Source organism: Notechis scutatus, chromosome 6 (assembly GCF_049901735.1).
Source record: "Notechis scutatus isolate UNSWTSFEM ecotype Mainland chromosome 6, rNotScu1.2, whole genome shotgun sequence".
Lineage (NCBI taxonomy): Eukaryota > Metazoa > Chordata > Lepidosauria > Squamata > Elapidae > Notechis > Notechis scutatus.
Window position 1 is genome coordinate 48,249,362 of NC_142014.1, and position 23,179 is coordinate 48,272,540.

General features: G+C 33.9%; 1 protein-coding gene across 1 annotated transcript in view; it reads left to right on the forward strand.

Annotated features, from left to right (window-relative positions):
* The window catches only part of SCYL2 (SCY1 like pseudokinase 2), a 42,515-nt gene extending 28,142 nt beyond the window's left edge, over positions 1–14,373 (forward strand). Inside the window, exons 13-18 of the mRNA XM_026694282.2 lie at positions 3,411–3,529; positions 5,876–5,976; positions 7,282–7,348; positions 7,587–7,670; positions 11,930–12,049; positions 13,104–14,373. Of these exons, the coding sequence (XP_026550067.1) occupies positions 3,411–3,529; positions 5,876–5,976; positions 7,282–7,348; positions 7,587–7,670; positions 11,930–12,049; positions 13,104–13,718 (1,106 nt within the window). The 3' untranslated portion in view covers positions 13,719–14,373. The remainder of the gene's footprint in view (positions 1–3,410; positions 3,530–5,875; positions 5,977–7,281; positions 7,349–7,586; positions 7,671–11,929; positions 12,050–13,103) is intronic.
* Positions 14,374–23,179: the final 8,806 nt, after the last annotated feature.

The window sequence follows — 23,179 nt, forward strand, 5'->3', positions numbered from 1 at the left end:
GGAACGTATCTAGTTGAAAAAATAATCAACTTCAACGTCTTGTTTCCCTATCCCTTCAAACTAAAAGAAATACAAAATACGTTTATACATTTATAATTGCATGCAACAGTTTAGATAGCCCTGCTCAAATTTAAGTTTCAGTGAATCCCTAAATGAACAGAAGCTAACATCAATCTCTGTTTTGTACAAAGTTAAGCATGAAATTGTGCTGCAAATGTGAACACAGTTATAATGTTTATGTGCAGTTGTTTACAGATTCAAAATTATTTCGGTATCTGTCTCACTTTTAACCTGCATCAGCATAACCAGTCTATCTCCCCCCCCCCCACCCCCAAACTCAATTTAATGATTTAAATCCTACATCAATCAATGCATAAAATCACTGCAACTGTTCTGTGCTATATCAAACACTGCACAGATACTATCACTGTGGATAAATGTATTAGAATCTATCCCAATCAGAAACCCTGGATGACCAAGGAAGTCCAGTGCCTCTTGCGTGACAGGACCAAGGCCTTTAGGTCCAGTGATGGGGCAAGATACATTGTTGCCAGAGCTAATCTGAAAAAAAGTATTTGGAAGGCCAAGACTGATTATAAGAGGAAGATTGAGGATAATTTTTATAGCAGTAACATGAGGCAGGTGTGGTGAGGGATTTAACAAATTACCAACCATCAACTGACCAATATCATTGGCAGAGCAACTGAATCATTTCTTTGCTTGCTTTGAAGTGGAGATATCAGAGACAGCTAAAATACAACCACCAGCCAATTGTAGCCCCCACCTCATTATGGAGGAACAGGAAGTGAGGAGTATTCTGAGGGCTGTGGACCCTAGAAAGGCTTCCGGTCCTGATGGTATCTCTGGCCGAGTGCTTAAAGACTGTGCTGGAGTCTTTACCAGGATCTTCAATCGGTCTTTATCCCAGTCCACTATACCATCTTGTTTGAAGGCTTCCACCATTGTTCCGTTGTCAAAGAAATTCCCTATCAATAACCTCAACGATTACAGACCAGTGGCACTCACTCCTATCATCATGAAGTGCTTTGAGAAATTGGTCTGCCAGCACATCATTTCTGGTCTTCCGCATACATTTGATAAACTCCAGTTTGCATACAGAAGAAATAGATCTACAGAGGACGCTATAGCCATCACTCTTCACACTGCTCTGACTCATCTAGAACAGGGGGGGGGTTGCTATGTTAGGATGCTTTTTGTGGATTTTAGTTCTGCGTTTAACACAATTCTTCCACATAGATTAGTGTCTAAATTTCTGGACCTTGGGCTTTCTAATTCAATCTGCCTTTGGATTATGGATTTCCTGTCTGGTCGCACACAGAGGGTTAGATTAGGTAATCATACTCCTTCAGCCCTTATTCTTAACACTGGTACATCACAGGTTTGTGTGTTGAGTCCCTTACTCTATACTCTTTATGTGGATGACTGCATTCCCACTCACGCTAGTAATACTATTACTAAATTTGCAGATGATACAACAGTGGTGGGACTCATCTCCGGGGGGGAATGAGTTTGCCTACTAAGATGAGATGGACCGGTTGCTTTCGTGGTGTGGAGACAATAACTTGGTCCTCAACATCAGTAAGACCAAGGAGCTTATAGTGGACTATAGAAGGAACAGATCAGACATCCAGCCCTTGCTTATCAATGGAGACCGAATGGAGCAAGTGGTCAGTTTTAAGTTTCTGGGTGTTACCATAAAAGAGGACCTGACCTGGGATGCTCACATTGCAGCCCTGGTCAAAAGGCCCAGCAGAGATTATACTACCTGAGACTTCTCAGATAGGACACCACTCCAGAGGGTTAACATCATTGCCCAGAAGATCATTGGTTGCCTTCTCCCCACTTTGGAAAAGTTTTATAGCTCCTGCTGTCTTAAGAAAGTTCAAAACATTCTCAAAGATCCATCTCATCCTGGGAGTCCTTTTTTTTTTTAACTATTACCATCTGGCAGACGGTACAGAATAATAAAAACAAGGATAAATAGGCTGAAAAACAGCTTCTATCCCAGAGCAGTAGCTCTGTTAAATTCTACTGTATAGTGCAGTGTTGGTGAAATGTCAGGGGTTTTCAATTCAATGTGTGGAGTGTGAACGACGTGTGTTTGTGTTTATTTTCATAGTCATGATGTGCATTGAAGATGCATTTGATTTCATTGTACGAGGTGCAATGACAGTAAAGTAAAGTAAAGTAAACTATTTTGTATCTCGTTTGGCAGGTAGGAAAACTTCCAAAATTCCCTCTAGCCAGCTTTCTATTTCTTCCTTCTGGAAGATTTTCCACTCTTTCTTTTACGACATCTACTGGTTCAGAAAGATCTTCATATATACAATGGATTATTTCCTTGCAGATTTTCAATAACATCCCAGTCTGGGAACTGCGAAGTACATATCAAAGTCTTACTTTTCTTTATGTTCTTTATGGTTGATTTAGAGATATATTTCTGCCTAATTTTTTTTACTAAAACATCTCTCTATTATCAGCTTCATTTTCTTCACTGATTATAAAACCCCACAGGATTCTAGTACTTTATAGTCTTCTTTTTACCAAAAGATTACTTCTCTATATTCTGACTCAGAGATATGGCCAAATACTTCAGAACTCAGTTTAGTGATATTTTAAGAGACCAGTATCTTGCACAGAAGAATTGGCAAGTTGGGCTCCAATGTCATTTTTGAGATTAGCAAATTTACAATGCACTAAAAAAAAAAAATTCAGAGCCCCTGAGATAATCCAATCCTGCTAAATTACTGAATGCCAGCCCCAAATGCAGAGATTTTTCTTGGTCTTCCAGATCTTGCCTTGACTTCAATAACTACATGTAGCTTCTGTTTCTTAACAGTTCTTGCAACTGAAATTGCTAGCAGAAAGTGTTTAAATTTTTTTTAATAGATTTCCCCTGCTTTATAAACATAAATTATCTTCATTCTCAAATGGGCAGACAGCTGTCTAGAGGAGATCATGGTTGCTGAAAGTAAATAGGACACTTACACCCTAAGAAGTTAAAAGTGTCAAAGAGTATTCATCTTTATCTAGGTAATTGTAGCAAGTGAGTCACCACCTTTTGGGGCCTTATTAACAACTTTAAAATAATGTGATTAATTTGGAAGACATTTGTTGTCATATTCAATACAATATTGATTCTATAAGCAACTGCAGATAAATAATAGGTAGGCACTCATTTTTTAAAAAAAAAAATATGTATCAGTTTCTATTCTTTTGAAACATGTAGACTGGGGGGGGGGTGTCGATATGTTTGTATGCAACTATATATGTAAAGTGAAATGAAAGTTTCCATTATTTAATTGAAACTAGTTTTGTTCTCAGAGTAAAATATGATTATGATTCATTATGACTAGATAAATAGTTAACCCATTAATGTTTCATAACAGGCATTTACAAATGTACATTTAGTCACAAAAAGCTGGGAATTACAAAAGAACAACTTGCAGGAAAGGTGCTCCCACATCTGATTCCTCTTAGCATTGAGAACAATCTTAATCTAAATCAGGTAGGATGATTAATCATATGTTTTCACTATAAAAATGTAATGTTGGAGTTATTCGTAAAGAATCCAAACTTGGGTCACAGATGAGACGTTCATTTTATATTTCACTATGTTGCATTAAAGCTATTTTAAAGGCAGTTCTGCAAAAGTCAGGGAACCGAATTGTTTTTCATTTCATCCCATGATTTATTTTGGTGAAGGAGCATACTTTCCAATTTCGAGCCTTCTTTAAAGAAAAGATCACACTTAGCTTGCACTGGCTGAGTTGTTTTGATTTTTTGAGATGGTGATGATAATGGTGATTATACTGATAACTTTCAGTGTAGGTAATATGTATAGTCTCTACAATGAAGTGCCAAAGATGCCAAAGATGCAATACACCGTGACATTAGTTTTGCCATTATATACTTACAAGCTGATGTCTGATGCAAGCCTCAAGTTGTAGGGGCTCCATCATGGGATGGCATTCATTTGTTCTCTCCCCCTGCAAATGCCCATGGAAATTTTTTGACCTCACTAAGGAAATACAAACACAATGGTGTTTATAAAAAGAAGGCTGCAAACTGGAAGGGGATTGATAATTTGAATGAAAAGTATATTGCTAGCAAATAAATCTGGACAATTTCAGAAAAATAGTGTGAGGATTCAAGCATTTTAATAATAAAACATTCATTTTATATATTCATTTCTCTTGGCTCAATTTGCAACAATATTACAGAAAGTACAGTGACCTGATTAGATTCCCAGCATTTTCTAAACATGTGAAAGAAAGCTTATAAAGAACACTAAGCATAGGAATAAGGCTTTGAAATATTGCTTTATATTCTCCAAAGTTGTGATCACTGACAAAAAAAATCATCTATTCTAGAATTGTTAATCATAAAACAACAAACCCTTGCCCCCATCCCTGTTCTTACTTAAATCCTCTTTTTATGAAAAACTTGAAGAGAAATATATCAGTTTCTGCAGACTTTATTTCCATGTCCTAATATTTAAATCACTAATAAAGTTTCAGGGTCTAAGTGTATTGAACATTTCTATGCCATTATTGAATAATAGCATTAAGTTTATTTGCCTGAAGGCTTTTGGAAGGGGCAGCTGTCTAGGGGAATGTTAAAAGAGCTGCTTGAGAACCATACATACACATAGACTGGGAGAAAAAATATTGGGTACAAATGTGTTTGAATTATTTGGGAAATAAATGTAAAATATTTACCTGCATAGATCATGTTAAGTACAGAAAATAATTTAAATGTACATTGGTGACAGTTTCACAAGGCAATTTGTTAATTTGCATTATTTTAAGATGGTACTATTTTAGACCTTAATACTGTAGTATTGTATATGCATGTGTACCCATCACCCTATTCCCTTTCAGGATAAGCAGTATTTTGTTTTTTTCCTTTTGTGTATGTAATGTCGATATGTTTTTAATTGTAAATTTAATAAAATTTATTTAAAAAAAAAAAAAAAAGGATAAGCAGTATTTTGCAAAGTGCAGGGAAAAAAATAAATAGTAAAGAAAAGAAATTGGAGGGAGATGATAGTTGAAAAAAAAAAGGAAGTTGGACAGTAGTTTATACAAACATTTGTGATGACTCTGTACAGTTCTGTCCTTGCAAACCATTCTTGTTTTTATGACATCCATACCTCAATTAGTATGTTACTTTTTTCTTGAATTTTTTTTAGTTCTTTTTGAGATTCTTATCAATTCCATCCAACCATTACTTTCTTGTTTCCTTCCTCTTTTGTTTTGCAATTTGATCCTCATTCTTTCTTCCAGCTTCAGTTCCATATAACAAAGTGGACAGAAGTACAGGCTTATATGCAGAAATGGTAACTTCTTTTATAAACATTCGTTCCTTGCAGTATTTTTTCTACCAGCATTTGCATATCCTAATATTTCTCTTTTATCCATTTCCCCATCTTTAAGAAGCATTCTATGATACATTAATTTTCATACCCATACTTCTTTTTTCACCATATTCAGGTTCTCCACCGACAACATAGCAGCATTTACCTATAAAAATACAGATTCATTTATTTCACTAGTCAACACACCTTTAGCATCACTACAATCTTTATAAATTTAATGAAAAATACATTAAAAAAGCTCAAAAGGCACATATTCTTATATTACATATACTTTGCAGTATGTATATAAATAAAGTCATTGAATTCAGCATGTCTTTTAATTAAGTGTGCATAGGATTGCTGAATGTCACACTGTGTTCCTCACATAATTTTGTGGTGACCATTTTAATTTGTTAGATTTCTCTTGGTGCATATTCTGTATTAGAAGACTGGTGTTTTTCATATTTCTTCATGTTAAATATATTTCTCTTCTAGTTTAATTCCTTTATTTCAGTCATAAAAGAGATGTTAAATAAATTGGAATCTGAACACAAGACCAAACTTGAACAAATCCATGTTATGCAGGAACAACAAAAGTAAGTGTGCAAAACATCATTCTGTCACAATGAATTCATTAATATTATCTCTTTGCTTTGTTAGATAATTTTCTGTTTTTCTATATAAAATTAGATAAACATTATTAATAGTATATACTAATAGGTTAGCTGGCTATTAATATTCTACTGAAAGGAAGTTTATGGTACTTTTTTAAACTTCTTCACAGCCCTATAAAGTTAGCTAACTGTCATTCATCTTCACAGTTGAATACTTTGGAATAGATTTTCCATATAAACATATTATGAACTTTATCCTCCATAATCTTGGATAGAAATTTACACCAAACCACACTCAATAATGGCTGCACATGTTAAACCACAATGTTCATTTGATTTGAGTTCATGAGCTGGTGTGCAAACCTAGTCACACAAATGTATGGATTAGTATTATGTATGAGTTATGACTTCAGTTCATTGTTAAAAAATGTGTTAGTATAATGTGTGAATTGAATGTGTTTAAATTAAAACTCAGATATCTTAGGCATGATATCTATCATAGAATTTGAGTATACTATAGATATGTGTTTTTGATTTATATGCAATACTGTTATATAGTTAAATAAGAAAAACAGGAGAAATTTGAAGAATCTATGCTCTGTTATATGTATTTCATGTAATTTAAATGGGGTAACATTTTATAATTTATTAATGCAAGTAACTTAATAGCAATAATGAAAATGTTATTTTTATTATTTTTAAGAAATTGATTTAAGTATAGACATGTGGTATTGGGAGCAATGGAGGCATTCTGAAGTGCCCCAAAATTGTACTGCATGCAGAGGAAAGATAAAAATAACACACATACACACGCATAGTTATCTTACTGATGGTAGTGAGAGATAGAGGAGAAATCTTAATTGTTCCAGCATGCATGCAAAATAGAAAAGAAAAACTATATATTCAACTTTGGTGAATTTTTCAATTGCTGTGGCAGACAAGAGCCGAGGAGGGCTGAATATTGATTTTTTTTTTTCCAGCCAACCTCTGTGTGTGTATCTAAGAAGTACAGTAAAACCCTGTGTTGTCTTTGTGTTAATTCTATTTTATTACTTTGATTTAACCTGTGAATTTATGCTGCTTGTGAACCTGTGATAAAGAGGCTGATGTGACCTCTACATAATAGTATAATTACTAATTGTTATGTTAAAAAAGAAACTCAAAACAAATTATTTTTAATTTGTAATGATAACATTTGGAATATATTTCTGTTACATTCTGTTGGAATATATTTCTGGGTTGCTTCTGAGATTGAAACAATAACTTATTATAATTATCTTTTTACAGATCTTTGGATATAACTAATCAAATGAAACCACTTGAAGAAACAAAAATCAGCAACATAGGCAATCAAGTAAGGGTTATGTATGTATGTATGTATGTATGTATGTAACTAACTCAAGGTGGCAAACATACATATTATTCCTTCGTCCTCCTGTTTTCCCTACAATAACAACCCTGTGAGATCGCTTGGCTGAGAGTGAGTAATTGACACGGAGGCACCCAGCTGGTACTGTATATATTAGATGAATATAAAGTGGTTTCAAGTAGCTGTTTAAAAAATATTTTTAATCTTGTTTTAATTCAAACAGGTGGACAAAACGTTTAGCAATCTAGGAATGTTAACTAGCGGACCTGATTGTAAAGAGAATGGAATGATGACAAATCAAAGAAAGGTACGCTTTAATAATGAGGTGTGTGCGTGTGTACGTATGCATTTTGAGTCTGTAATCAATGGTAGATTTCAATATGATGGCTTGGTCAGATAGAATTCTTCATTTTTGGTGTTGTCTTTGTAGTTTTAATGCAAACTAATGAGATATGAGATAAATTAGATATATTTAATGAGATATAAGACAAGGCCAGGAAGATCAAGCTGTCCAAAAAGAATATGCATAGAAGAGATACAGTATATATGATGCTATCTCTTTTTTCATTTGGTGAAAACAATTGCAATGAAACCTTCACTTAATGTGCCTCCATTTAGATGATTTCAGGTATAGCTGACAAAACTATCTGGAGATTTTCCTAAAATTATAGACAAATCCATTGCATCTGATGCAATCTGGATGAGGCAGTTAAATTTATTCTAATATTTAAACTTAAATGTATGAATCATTACATAAATGACATAGATTGCTGTAAATAATATAATTTTTAATTTAACAGATATTTGGAAGCAATGGACTTGCCTTTTTCCCCCTTTTTTTAAACATGGTAACTAAATGGCAGGCTCTTGGTTTTTTTAAAAGATCTGTAAAATCTCCATTCCCACCCCACTCCAAGGGAAGGATACTGTAAAATCTCCATTCCCTCTCTACCCCACTAACCTGCTTTCCAGCTCCATTCTCCTGTGCAGGGCAACAAAAGAAGACCCAGCCAATCAGCTGGGACTCAAGAGGCAGATAATAGATGTGGTGGGGCCAGTCAGAGGTGGTACTTGCTAGTTCTCCGAACTACTCAAAATTTCAACTACCAGTTCTCCATAACTGGTCAGAACCTGCTGAATACCACCTCTGGTTCACAGTGCTGGTTTTTACAAAGCAATAGCAGTACCACTTAGATTTATATATATCTCTATAGTGCTTTATAGCACTCTGAGCAATTTATAATGTCATCATATTACCCCCAATCATCTGGATCATTATTTTATCAACCTCAGAAGGATGGAAGGCTGAGTCAGCCTTGACCCATCAGGATTGAATTCCAGATTGTGAGCAGAGTTAGCCTGCAATACTGCATTCTAACTACTGAACCACCAGGGCTCTATACTTGTCTTAGCTCCAGGGTACTTTAGGGAGGACCAATCTGTGTTTGCAGTCAAGGAGAGAAAACTTAGGGGTTGATGTATAAGGAATTCAAGAGGATATGGTCCTGCACACACTTCTTCCTTGGGGCAGCTCCCATTTTTTTGGAATAACCTGTCTTGTGAGGTGTGGCTGGCATTTCCTTTTTAGAATTACGCAAAGCTTTTAAGACAGTGCTGTTTCATTAAATGTTTGGAGTTTTAATTTTGAATGTTGTTATGTCACCTGCTTTATTTTATTTTTATTTGATGGTGTTTTAACTTAATGCAAAAAAACCTGAAGTTTTTAGAGAGATAGGAAGACAGAATTGATCCATCAAATAAAGATTTCATTGTATATGGCAACTGTAATCTATTGCGTATAAATCAATTTAAAAAATAAAATGGTTTCTGGTTATTGGGTCATTGTAATGGGCAGAAAAAACAGGAGGACTACCAAGACAATCAGATAAAAACTAGATAAAAACCATTTGGTTTAGGCAGGATTTGATCCAAACAAGTGTCTCAGACAAGGTTTATTACAAGGCATTGTTAACAATTTTAATAAATTACAATATTTATGTTAGCCAGATCTGTAACCAGGGGTTGTTATATTTATCATGTTCCCTTGTATCCATATTTTCATAGACTTTATATAAAATGGAAGTTATTCCCAATAATCTACTATAGTAATTCAGGTCATAAAAGTAAATGTTGTTATTCTATTTTTAAAAAAGACAGACGAGGAAAAAAGGCTGTGTGTTTTCTGTATATAGAAAAATTGAGGTTTGTTAATTTTAACAATCATTTATATCTTAAACATTTTATCCATTTCAATTGAATATCATGCCTTTGTGGGAACACTTATGCTTTCCACGATTATTACCCCCCCACATCACAATCTTGAATCATATTTCATTACAGTACTCTCTTTTTCTTAACAAAAATTTCACTTATTTATGTTAGATATTTTATCACATTTTAAGCTACATATTATTTCTAATTTTCTATAATTACTTCTAAATACAGATATAAAAATGCAATCTTATGTACCTTTCTAGAATCCCATTAACAATAAGATCTATCCATTATCTCTGAAAAACTTTTGCTTCTTAATATCTTGCTCCCCACCATTAGAGCTTCTCATCCCTTCCTTTCTCCCTTGCTTCTTCTTCTCCTTGTCCTCTTTAACCCCTTGTCTCTCCACCTCCCTTTTATTCTGCTTTCCCCCTTTCTGTTGTTTCTTAACATAATATCCCTTTTTCACCTTATTCTTCTCTTTTTGGGCTGTTTTTTCAAATCTTAAAGACCTCTTTTCCTTTTTCTCTTGCTTTTTCCCGTCTCCAATCAAAGTCCTTTTTTCATCAAAGATGGCTTCTTCTTCTTCTTTGTCCCCATCATCCTCATTCTGCTTCGCATAAATATAAACCGCCATTTCTAAGTATTGAAAAATAGTGCCAAGTCCATCTTCCCCTCCTTGTTTTTCTCTTTCATATTTTTGATATATAAGTTCCAATCCATCCACAGATGATGCCATTGTGTAGAGAAAAAGTTTTTCCAAACAACCAACAACCACCCAGATGATTTAATCAGAAATAATTTCCAAAGGTTCCAAAATCACCAAACAATCCAAACAGACTGTTTCTTTTAAATACCTTCTTCTTCTTCACTTTTTCTTTCTGAGGTTAAAGTAATCACAAATCCTTTTCAAATATATTTTTTGGAAGTTTTTAAACTCTTTGCAATTCTAGGCATTCTTCTCCTTATTTTCAAATTTTACTCTGATTTTTTTTTCACTCTCCCTTCCCACTCACAGCCAAAAGATTTTTTTTCCCGCTGTCACTTTAGGAAGGAGAGTAGAACAAAGAAAAAAAAACTTTCCCCTTTAGGGTATTCGCAGCTTGTGGCTCTCACAAGGAACAATATATCCTTAACAGCTTTCAAGGTTCCAAATCACTTTCTCCCGTCTTGTCCCAGTTAAAAGCACCTTTCACTTCCTCCAGCTTTCTCCCTCCTGCACTTGCTTACCCGGCTGCAGCTTTCTTCGTGGCGGCCATTACTGACCGCCGTTCCTCCGCCTCGGGAAAAGGGAGTTTAGCTGGCTGGGGAGGGGTTTGCGACACCCCAAACCCCTTGCCGGATCCCCTATCTTCAGCTGCCTCTACGGGCAGCTATATCCCCCAGATCCAAATGGATCGGGGGAACCTTGGCGGCGAACGCAGCAGGGATCGCGCGGTCGCAAATCCCTGCCGCTACCGAAGGCTAGCAAACCGGAAACCAATTAATGATTAGAACATGGTATACTAGCAAAATCTTTTGTGAAATGAGATTTGAAGTAGAAGAAGGAGGAACATTTCAACGAAATATTGAGGTATAATATGTGATGGGGGGGGGATAATTATGGAAAATAGGGCTCTCATAAAAGCATGTGATTTAATTGAAAAGTAATGAGTTAAACATCTAAGATATGAATGAATATCAATACTAATGAATAGATTTGTATTATTTTTGATAATATAGTATAATTTTAGAATGTACCAGACAGAATCCCAATGTATGTTATGTATTTTATATTAAGTACTATAAATATAAGGGAAAAAGATAAAGGCATCATACTCCATATAGTGTACAGGAGAAGTATTTCTTCTTTTTTTTAAAGAAGAAAAATAAATGATTGGCTGGAATAGAACAGATAAAGAATAATAAATATTAGGATATGAATTGAGAGGAGGAAAAAAAATTGAGAAAATTTAAAGGAGAGGAGAAGTTATATAGAAAATTGAAAATGTTAATAAGATATGAAATGGTATGTAAAATGAATATGAAATTGAACTTGTGTCTGTACCAAGAGTTTTAATCCGGGACTAAGCAACTTTCAGAAAAGAGATTTTTTATGTTTTGTGTTTATGTGTATTTATGTATTGTTTGTCTTGAAAATAAAACTTGTTTAAAAAAAAAAGAAAGAAAGAAAAATTGAGGTTTGGCTGAGATGCAAACATCAAGTAGATCAGATTGGTGTCCGAAAAATGACCCAGGTATTCTCATTTGGATAAACGTTTCTAACTCTGCTTTGTTAGTCTTGCTGATTTTGTAAAGCTAGTTAGCGACAATTGGTTCACACTACCCATTAACAAATGTGTTCTTTTGAAGGGGTCACTTACACTTGAAGAAAAGCAGAAGTTAGCAAAGGAACAGGAACAAGCACAAAAACTGAAAAACCAACAGCCACTTAAACCCCAGCCTCATGCAATTATTGCACCAGTGAAACAGGTATGGGTGCCATTGACTGATTGATTAATTTCATAAATATATTTGAGTACAAATTTGAAGCAGTAAAATCTTAGTAGCAATTTTAAAAAGCCAGTTCAGCAGCTATGTTTAAACATCTCAGAAAATGATTTAAGCAATCTCCCCTAAAAGTAGAGATAGATTGTAAAGTCTTTGTTAGTTGTCTACCTAATCTTAATGTAAACATTTGGTAACGTGATCTTTTCTCAACAAAAGTTATAAATACTAGCCTTCTTTACAGACAATGGATGAGGAGCCCATAGTATCCTAACAATAATTCATTTGTTCTAGCTATCAGTAGCAGCCACATTACAATGTACACAGTTATTTAGACTGTGTTCAAGAGGCAAATAGTAAAAGCAAAGTATTGTGTAAGTATAGCACATTTAAAACACTAGAAATATGCTGGAGCAGAGGAGTGGGTGTTTTATTCAATTGGAATGTGGTATCATCTAAACATCTGCTTAAAAAAACAATTACCATGCTGATGTTGTAAATTTGCCTTTGCCTTCCACATATAATATGCAGGTAGACCTTGACATATGACTAGACGCTTAATGAGTAGTCAAATTTGCCACAAACCCTGAAAAAGCTACCTATAACTGGATTCAAAGTTCTGATGTTCTACCCTCCCCCCTGGTCATGTGACCATATTTTGGATGCTTGGTAATCAGCCAGTATTTACATTCGTTTGCAGCTTCCAAGAATTATTGACTGCAATTTATGATGATTTGACAGAAACCAGTCTTTACTTCCTGGTTTTGGAACAAAATGCTCCATAATAAACAACGTGTTTGCTTTGTTACCTCCATATTATCGTAAAGACCACTGCAAATGTAGAATTTGGTGTGGAATGTCGTGTCCTGCTTTATGACCATCACAACTTACCATTGAAATTGAAGGCTCAATTACAGTCATGTCAAGAACTATGTCTATAGTTTTTAAAATAAAATTATTTCGCTGATGTTTATTGTTTAACTGATAACAATTGATGCTGCTGTAAAATAATTTTAATTGTCTTGTGTTATATTTTTAGACGAAGGACTTGACTGATACTCTGAGAGATAACATAGCTTCATTGACCACTCAACCCATCAACAAACCTAAAGTTCCTTCTTCAACTAGCTTTTCTTCAGTTGGTATTGGAATGGGATTTTCATCATCTGTTGAAAACACGAAGAGAAATGGACTAAATGCTAATATGGGGTTTCAGCCCTCTGGATTTGGCATGGGGATTGGTACCACAAGCCAGAATTTCTTTGGTAATACTGGGGTCACTGGAATGGCTAACATGAATATGTTGCCAACAGCAAACATGCCATCTTATAGCTCTTTGAACACTACTTCGCCAGCTGTGCAGCAAAGCAGACCACCTGATATGTCTTCTTTAGATAGCCTATTTGGGTCTCAAAAACCCAAAGTTAGTATGAATCAGTTGTCACAACAGAAAACAAACCAATGGCTTAATCAATTTACACCTCCTCAGGGTACCAACAGTTGTCCTTTGGGAACACAGATGAATGTAATGGGACAAACTGGCTTTGGCTTACAGGGAAATCCTTTCTTTAATCCTCAGAACTTTACACAACCAACAAACAGCATAGTAAACAGCAGCTCAGCTAGCAAGGACTTAAATGACCTCTTTGGATAATAGTTGTAATTGTGAGCATTTTATGCCTGTTAAAAAGCTGATTTGGGTAAATTTGATATAATGAAATGAACATGAATATATTTCCACATTAATATATTTCATTTGTCTATCTGTTTTACTTTTCTTAAGTAATTACAAGCCTCTGTCCCTAATTTCATTGTTTTTAAATCAGGTTGTATCAATCTGAGCACCCAGAGTTATGATTAATAAATAAAGACTGCATGCCTACCAGTTTTAGGCATTTATATGCTGGTTGTTCTTGCTATCTTCTACTGGTAAATATGGTCAGATAATTTACTCCCAGTTGCAAATGCACAAGACCTGAAAATGTGTGGACTAAGTGAGATGGACTAGGTAGTAATGTGGGATTTCAGCCCTCTGGAGTTGGCATGGAAATTGTTACATAAGCCAGGATTTCTTTAGTATTGTTAGTTTCATACTATATCACCTGTTATACAGCAGACCAATTGTTACATTTCCTTTCGATATCCTAATTACTGTATATTTGTACAAATACAAGCAAATGATTTATCACCAATCCAGGATCCAGCATATGCATCTGAAGTATGTGCTACACCTAGGCTTTTGAATTTTGCTCTGTCTGAATTTGATAGGACATCTAGTTAGAAATAAAAATGACTTGTGGTTGAACGTATTAATATTGTATTTCTGGGAAAATATGAGAGCTCTGATAGGTGTACAAAATCACAATTATTTACCCTACAGCATTCTTCCCCAATAGAGAGTGTTTTGAAAATATTTGTAGAATAGCAGTCTTCTACATTGAAAAATATTGCAAACTATGAATGCTCTGATTTACCTCTTAATACCTAATGTCTGCCCAACCAAAGCATTTACATTTTTGGCATAAATTTTAAAAATGTTATATAAAAAACTTAATTTTATCACTTGTTATATTTAACATCCAACCATTAAAATAATTAGTTGCATATTGATGAACAGAAGTCAATTGAGCAGCAAAGCTGGTAATTTTTCTGGATACTTAAAATGCAAGCAGTACGTCTTCAGATAAATATTTGTTAAAGAATCAGATTTGATTGCCATTGGCCTTGATGTTTCTTCAGGTTTAAGTAGCAGAGCTTTAAATAAGACAATGTTATTTATTGAAATGTATTTTTTCCTCATTGAGGCCCTGTCGGAATATATAAGAATAAACTTTTACCCTCAACTTGGAGAAAACAATCAGCTTTCATCTGAATACAGTTCTCAGTGTAAAAGCTTTATTTCAGTAAAAACCAATAGTAAATTCTGCTTTATAGCGGGAAAGGGAAGTGTCCCCCCCCCCCACCCCATTATTTCTTTCCCAGAACATTGGTGAGTTTCATACACAATTCTTTGGAATGTAGCAAATTATATTGAGAAGATGTGTAACCTTTTTGTTGGAAAGAAAGCTAACACTTTATTTTCAGTACCTTTCATTGATGAAACTTTCCATTTGCTGCTTAAGAAACCAAAGGTGCTTATGCTGTGAATGTGAACTGAATTTTCTTAAATTATATTTTCATTATAAACAGTAATGGTGTTAAATATATCTTAAGGACTTGCTTTATTTTTCTGTCTTAGTACTTTTATTTTGTATCTTTGGACCAGTGATAATATTATTTATCACAAAAAAAACCACCTGTGCTATTTATATACAGTCAATATTTTGTTGAGGTATGTTTAATTCGCCACATGTGTAAAATTATGAATGCTAAATCTACAGTTCTTTGTATAGTTCCAGGTTTCTTTAAATTTCTTATTTATGGCCTAGAAGGATTTCCCAAATGTTAAAACAATTTTTTAAAAAGATAAATATATTGAAGATACAAGTTTCCTATAATATATGAAAACAAACTTTTACAAAAAAAATATAAAATACCAGTATATCTTTACAATGCTGTTGTCTGTTAAAAATATAGCTTTTATAATGTAATCTGAATTTCTTAAAATAGCTATAGAAAATGTTTGTTTTGGCTTCACCCCACTAATAAAAACTTGCATTCCACTGGAACTTGTAGAGCTTTGATAGTAACTAATGATAAGAATTTTTACTGTTCTTTTGTACAGTGGAAATTTCATTTAATGTAAGACTATACATGGAAGAGGGAGCCTTCAGGCCTCAGTGGTATAAAAGTTCTTGAAGCATTTTTATACATGGCCAATATCATAGTAACTTTATAACCAAATATTATACCTAGCTTTCATAAGACACACACATACAAAAAGAAATATGACATATGAATAGTTTGCTATCTACCGTACTATAACTGTTTAATAAAGGTTACTTGTTTTCAAAATAGTAAACAACCTTAATTTCAAAGAAAACACTTCACTGATTTACTGAAAAAAGAATATTTGTTCAGTCTTTTCTATGAGTGTACATTTAAAACTAATTTAGATACAATGACCCTTGATTTATTATTGGGCTTTTTAAAACATATTTTGGCCTGTGAATAGATACAACTGCCCTTATAGCAGATTACTTTTTTCTTTTACAGTGAATCAAACAAATGAATTGCTACCATCTTAAGAAGATGCTTGGATTATATCAGAGATATTATGTTGTCAACCTTTAATGAATATTAACACAAGCATGGAATTTAAAAAGACATTTAAAGTTGAGAAGCATTTTTTTTCCTTCAGGAAATACTTCATCAATTCTTTTTAAAAAATGATTTCATTAATCAGAATAAAATCAAGTTTTGTTTTTAAAAATGGTTTCAGAAGTTCAGAAGGCAAATATTTTTAGATAACACCAATTTTGATCTCATTAAGTAGGATCAAGTTCTATCTACTAAGCTAAATAAAACAGGCCACTGAGCCGCAGCCATAAGAAATTATCTTTGCAAAAGAAGAGAACTAGTCTAATGGATGCTGATCTCGCTCAGAAAAGTTAGAGTAGTAAAATTAAAGTAACATAAAATATTTAAGTAAACATTTCAATTCTCATGTTTTTTCTGAACTTAAAATTATAAAATTCATTTTTTTCCTTCTGTAGCAATTCTGTGTTTTATGTTTAAAGCAGAAGGTATATCGATGGATTTGCTGAATCGGATAAACAAGTTTCTTTTAAAGTACATCCAATATTTTGGTCTTATTATAGTGAAATAAATCTACTAAACATATATACTATAATGAAGGCTTCTGATATTTGATTTCTGTACAGTGATGTGTGACACACACTTATAGTTTTCCATAGGGGTGATCCATATAAAAAATATTGCTTATACCTGTTAATGTTATGGCTACATCAGTCTAATGTAACCAACAAAAGGCCAATACAATATTTAAAATAAAATAATACTCTAATGGCATACTTCCAATTCGACTTTGTGGATATTTTCTAAATATTGATCTGCTTGTGTAGCACAAGATTTTAAAAAATAATTTTCAAAACATATTTCGCAATCCTACAAATATTAAGCTTTTGTTTGTGTAATATATAATGATTCATTGTGTGATTCATTATCCTGAACTCAAAACCATTGTATATAATAAATAAGAATTATTAGTCTAGGATTGCTCCTAAACTTTCTTGGATTTCAATCAACTTCTTAAAAATATACAAGTTCCTTATATGTGTTTTTATAGAGAGAGAGAAAGAGAGAGGACTCAGGCCTGATTGAAATTATTTGATAGTTAATTGTTCAGTCTTTATTTATGTTTAAAATGATATAGCACTCAAATTCTTATGTGTAAAATGATATTACTCTAGTTCATTGTGGTTTGTATGAGATAAATATTTGGAACATGAAATTCTATTTTGATTTATTGAACCTTTGCTGTTCTTGGAAACAAATCTATTGATATCAAATTTTAAAACTGTTAACTCTTAAATATGTAAAATGTACAGTGATATAAGAAATTCCTACCATTTTGTACTGTGAATGAATAACTGTAGTTTTCAAATAGTCAATGATACTGCTTTATTGGAATAAAGGTTTTGTGTTTTTTCCATATATTCGGTTTTTCAAATGAGAATGGATCATGTTTAGATGGAAAATAATAAGGTTTTATACAATTGGCTATGAAGAAGTTCTAATTGAAAAGAACATTTAAACTTTATTAGTAAATTAAATGAATAAATAGAAAATAAATCTTATTTAGTAGCCACCTGTTTGTGATGCCAGTTAATTTTAAAATGCCTCCATAAAGTAAATAAAATAAAATTATATCAGAATGAGTACCTTGCAATGTTTCTCAACCTTAGCAATTTGAAGATGTTCAACTCTATATACGTTCAAGCTTCCAAGGTAGAGAAACACGGATCTAGAGAAATATCATTTAAAAAAATATGAATGTATTGGTAGAAAATAAACTTTTGCCCAACTCCACTTACAGGAATGTTGGGGAAAAACAGGAGGAGGAAGCATTATGTATGCCACCTTGAGTCATGCAAAATAAGGGCAGGATATAAATCAAATAATGAATTCCTAAGGATTTTGTTGTATTAGGCCAGTGATCCTTTCATAATTTCTACAGTTTAACTGTTGTGGGGAAAATAGAAGGAAGAGGTATTAGATATGTTCACTGCATTGGGTTACTTATAAAGTAATAAAGTTGGAATAAAATGTAATAAATTATAGCAACTTGACTAAATGTATCTCTCTTTCGCCACGGAATCCTAATTTGACAAGAAATAAATATAAACTAACATTCTTTATCCCATATTTCATACAGAAAAATTTCATTGATGTATGACTACATTCAAGTCATACATCAAATGAGCCTCCTGTATGGTCTATGGATCAAAGAATAGTGGGTGCCATTTACTATTTCATGGCAAATTGGAATTATTTGGGATGAAAAATTGAGAGGTACCAATACAGGTAATCTTTGACTGATGACCACAATTGAGCCCAAAATTACTGTTGCTAAACTAAACAATTGTTAAGTGAGATTCACCCCATTTTTCAGCTTTTCTTGCCACAGTTGTTAAGTGAATTATTGCAGTTGTTGTTGGTAACACAATTGTTAAGAGACTCTGGCTTTGACTTTGCTTGTCAGAAGTTGCAAAAGATGATCACATGATCCCAGGACACTGCAAAGGTTATAAATAAGAGTCAGTTGCCAAGTGTCCAAATTTTGATCGTGATTATAGGGATGCTGCAACAGTCATAAGTCAAAAAATGGTCATAAGTCACTTCTTTAAGTGCCATTGTAACTTTAAACAGTCACTAAACCAGGAGTTGTAAATTGAGGACTGCCTGTACTTTTGGTTGCATCTGTATATAACTAATAAGATTCACTTCTACTTTTATTTTATTTCTTCTTTGTATGCTTTTTATTTTTCTACCCTTTTTGTAGTTGCTTTATTCTTATTCTTCTTGGGAATTTTAATCTGTCTTTGTATTGTGTAAACAGCCTGCAATCTCTTTTATTGAGGTGGCATAGAAATATTCTTAATAATAAATCTTGCCCTTCAGTAGCTCTCTGAGTAGTCCCCTCTTATTTTCTTCCTACCACCATTTGTTATAAACTGAGCAATTAAAAAAAAATTAGAAACACAACCAATGTGTGCCCTAGGACATTATGCCTATGCTTTGCAAGCTGCATTGGCTGCCAGTGGTTTTCAGATCCATTTCACAATGCTGGTTTTGAACTATAAAGTCCTTGATGACATGGGACCAGGTTTGATAATTGCCTCTTTCTGAATATTTCTGCCCATCTCAAAAGAGGCATATTCTGGATCCCATCCGCTAATGAACTATGTTTGGCAAGACCCAGGAGACAGATATTTTCTGCTATGGACCTTCCCCCTGTCGAGCATCATTCCTCCCCCATTTTAATTGTACACAAATACTTTAAAAACAGTGTATTGTCTGGGTCCATTTCGCTTAACAGAGAAATGACAAATGTTCTGAAAATAATAGTAAAAATTGTAACAACAACAACAATAGCAATAACAACAACAATAATAATAATTAATAATAATAATAATAATAATAATAATAATAATAATAATAATAATAATAATAATAATGTTAACTTATTTATAATCATAGTCATACTAGCTCATCTTTTACTTACGCATTGTAATAATTTTTCTTCTAATTTCTGCCTCTTATATCTAACCACTGGTAAAACATATCTGTCATGTCCCTGGTGGAGACTAACTCTGAGGGAGAGGAGGAACAGCCGACAGGGAGTGGAAGTGTGGCTCTGGAGGTTGTGGAGGAGGCTGGGGAAGGGCAGACGCCGGCTGGGCAGTCAGAGGAGGACCCAGGCCCATCCCTTCTCCATCCTAGAACATGCAGGGAGGAGAGGATAAGGGAGAGATGTGGTCTACTCGGGAGGAGAGGGCCTTGATCCTCTTCATGGGCTGTAGCTGTGACAACTAGATAAGAGGACGGACATGCATACGGGCAAGTGCTGGAAATAAAACATGGAAATATCTCTAGTTTATGGTTCCTCTCTGAGTTTGGCGTCCTTCCCAGTGTGTGTTCTGTTATCTGTGGACATCCTCCAGCCTTTATCTTGCCTGGTTTGTGTTGTTTTTTACTCTTTATAATTTAAATGGCATTTCCTCCTGGTAAGTGCTCATGGAGTTTTTTGTCTCCAATCAGGGATATTTGGAGCTTGGAAGCAAAGTGAAGGAATAAAAGGGGCTTCACCTGTTTTTTGTGACTGTTTATTTTGTATCCCACCCTGGGTCATCACAATATCCCATGTTGAATAATATTCTGTATCTGCTTTATCTTTTATTTTTAATGTCAATCTATCAATCTCTGTACAATTTTCCAAATGATATTTTCAACTGGAGGGGTGTCCTCATTTTTCCAATATTGTGCAAATACAATTCTCACTGCTGTCAATACATGAAGTATTAAATATGTAGTCCCTTTATTGTAGTTTTCTGGTAGTATGCCTAACAAGAAAATGTCTGACTTTAGATCCCCCTCCTTATTATTCTTTGGGAAGTCCCTTAAAACTTTTGTTATGTCACCAAGCTTGAGGAGTTTGACAGAAAAGGGGATTTAATGAGCTGGATACATTGTGTGTAATATCTATGCTCTCCCTATATTTGTTTGTATTTTAATAATTAAAATAATGTTTATGTTTTCATTTTATAGTATTTTTGTAATTCTTGCTCATATGATTTGATTATATACTGCTCAGAATCACATTTTTATGTGATGGGTGGTGCATAAATATGATAAATAAAGTCAATTAAATTCTGCATAACCCATCTCAGCAACTAGAGCAACCCACTTAGTAAATAGTAACCTGCTAAAAATGTATTTATTCTTCTGCCAGCAAGCAAAAGTAATTACCCCAGTCTGTGTTTTCTCTATAGAGTATATATTCATATACAACATATATTAATATGTGTAATAATGTATAATGTAATAATATTACAACATAATGTAATATACAGGCACAGAATCAGAGTGGTGCAGTTAAATTAACAGACTAGGAGCAGTGAGACTGATTCTACTTCACTCTCTGCCTACTGCATGATTTTGAAATAGAGATAGATCAGAGAGCAAGCGAGAGGGAAAGGGAGCAAGAGAAGGAAAGGAAGAGAGAAATGGATGGATAGATAGATGGATGGACGGATGGATCCCTTTAGGCTTCTGTACATAAAAGGTGGCTATAAATTGAATAAACACATGCTGTATATATTCCATATATTACAGGTCTACATTTATTAAATATATACCGCAGCCCAATCTCACTGCTGTAATTTTAGGTGATATATAAAATTAACAACCAAGAAAACCACACACACAGAAACCGACACACAAAAAACTTTTATCCATAAAGCAACAGAATTTTTTTTTAAACTATTACATCATTAAAAGTTATAATCAATATATTTTTCTCGACAGATGCAATGAAATAATTATGTTTATTATGGAATAATAATTGTTTATGCAAGACAAACAAATATCAGAACATACCTTGTATTTGGGTAGCCATAGTGTAGCAGTCTCCAGAGACTGCAAATTTTTAAAAATCCAGAAGGTGGTATTATTGATCCAAGGGCTGAGTGACACTAATACAAAATGATGCAGGTTTTAGAGACTATTGGAATAATTGTCTAGGACACCACTGATGCTGCATAGGTTCTCTCTGAAATTTGCAGTGTCAAAGAAAGTAAATTTAGCAGCAGCATTTATATCGCAGACGTTTGAAATCTGAAATTGTTTTTTTGTTGTCGTGTGATGTGTCAAAGTGAAAGCACTTGCACCACAAGAAAGCAGACCTTACTCGGTTAATACTGCTTTTTCCAAGTATAAAGTAACATTAACTGAACTTTGGCTTTATAAAGATTCTAGGTTCATTTCAGAAATACGATTTCAAAAACAGCTTTTGCTTAAAGAAAAATAAGCACAGAAACACTGGTTTTAAAAGGAGAATTTACTTATAGAATATGAATTTGTGTTGAAGAACTAACATAAGAGCTATGTACGTATTATATAGAAACTGATAACTAACCAGCCTTCCTCAAGACAAAAAAATTCATTTTTATTATGGTTGATCACATAGTCAGATGTTTCGATTGAATTTGGCACTTTTATTTACCTATCAAATCTTTCCCATGGAACTATGATGGACAGATGTTGTTTGATGGTATTGTTGCACATGTAAGCAATTTCAAATAAAGCTACTTTTTGCTATTGACTGGTGGTGATTTTCTCAATGCCAATGGTGTTCAAGTGGTGCTTTAGAAGTTTTGGAATTGCAACCAAGGCAACTATTAGCATTGGTAGTATTGATATCTTTGTTTTTTATTGCTATAGTCATTCTACTTTTCTTTGCAGGTCTTTGTATTTTGTGATTTTCCCCAGTTCTTTCTCTTCTATTTTTCTATCGTCAGGTACTGCAATGCCCACTATCCACAATTTTTGTCTTTCTTTTTGACAATTGTTAAGTCTGGGGTGTTATGTCACAGGTATTTTTTGTTTGAATGTTGTTCTTATTTTCCAGATTTTATCCAGGGTGGGGGAATATATTGATCAGCTCAAGGCAGAAATATACTTAATATTCCTGCCTCCTATTTTCCCCATACTGACAGCTCTATAACACCCTTAATAGTCCAGCCTGGGAAATGGTAATCCTCACTTAGTAATTCAGTTGAGACAGGCGATTAGATCATTAAGCAAGTAGTGACTAAGTGAAAATATCGCCAGGATTACAATTTTACACAGACAATGCTTACTGTAATGACAAACATGTAAGGGGGGGAGGGGGGAGGGAGAGGGAGAGGGAGAGGGGAGAGAGAGAGAGAGAGAGAGACTGCTAAAGTTGTTGGTCACAAAGTTACTTTTTCATCATTGTCGAAACTGCAAACAATTGCTGTCCAAAGCAGTATCTAAGCGAGGGCTACCTCAATATTCCTGAATATTCCTTTTTCAGAAGCTGAATTAACTGTAATTTCTCCTCTGCATACATTTTTGGAGAAAGTTTTAGTGTGCATTTTACTAATAGTCTGATCTAGTACATACATCATT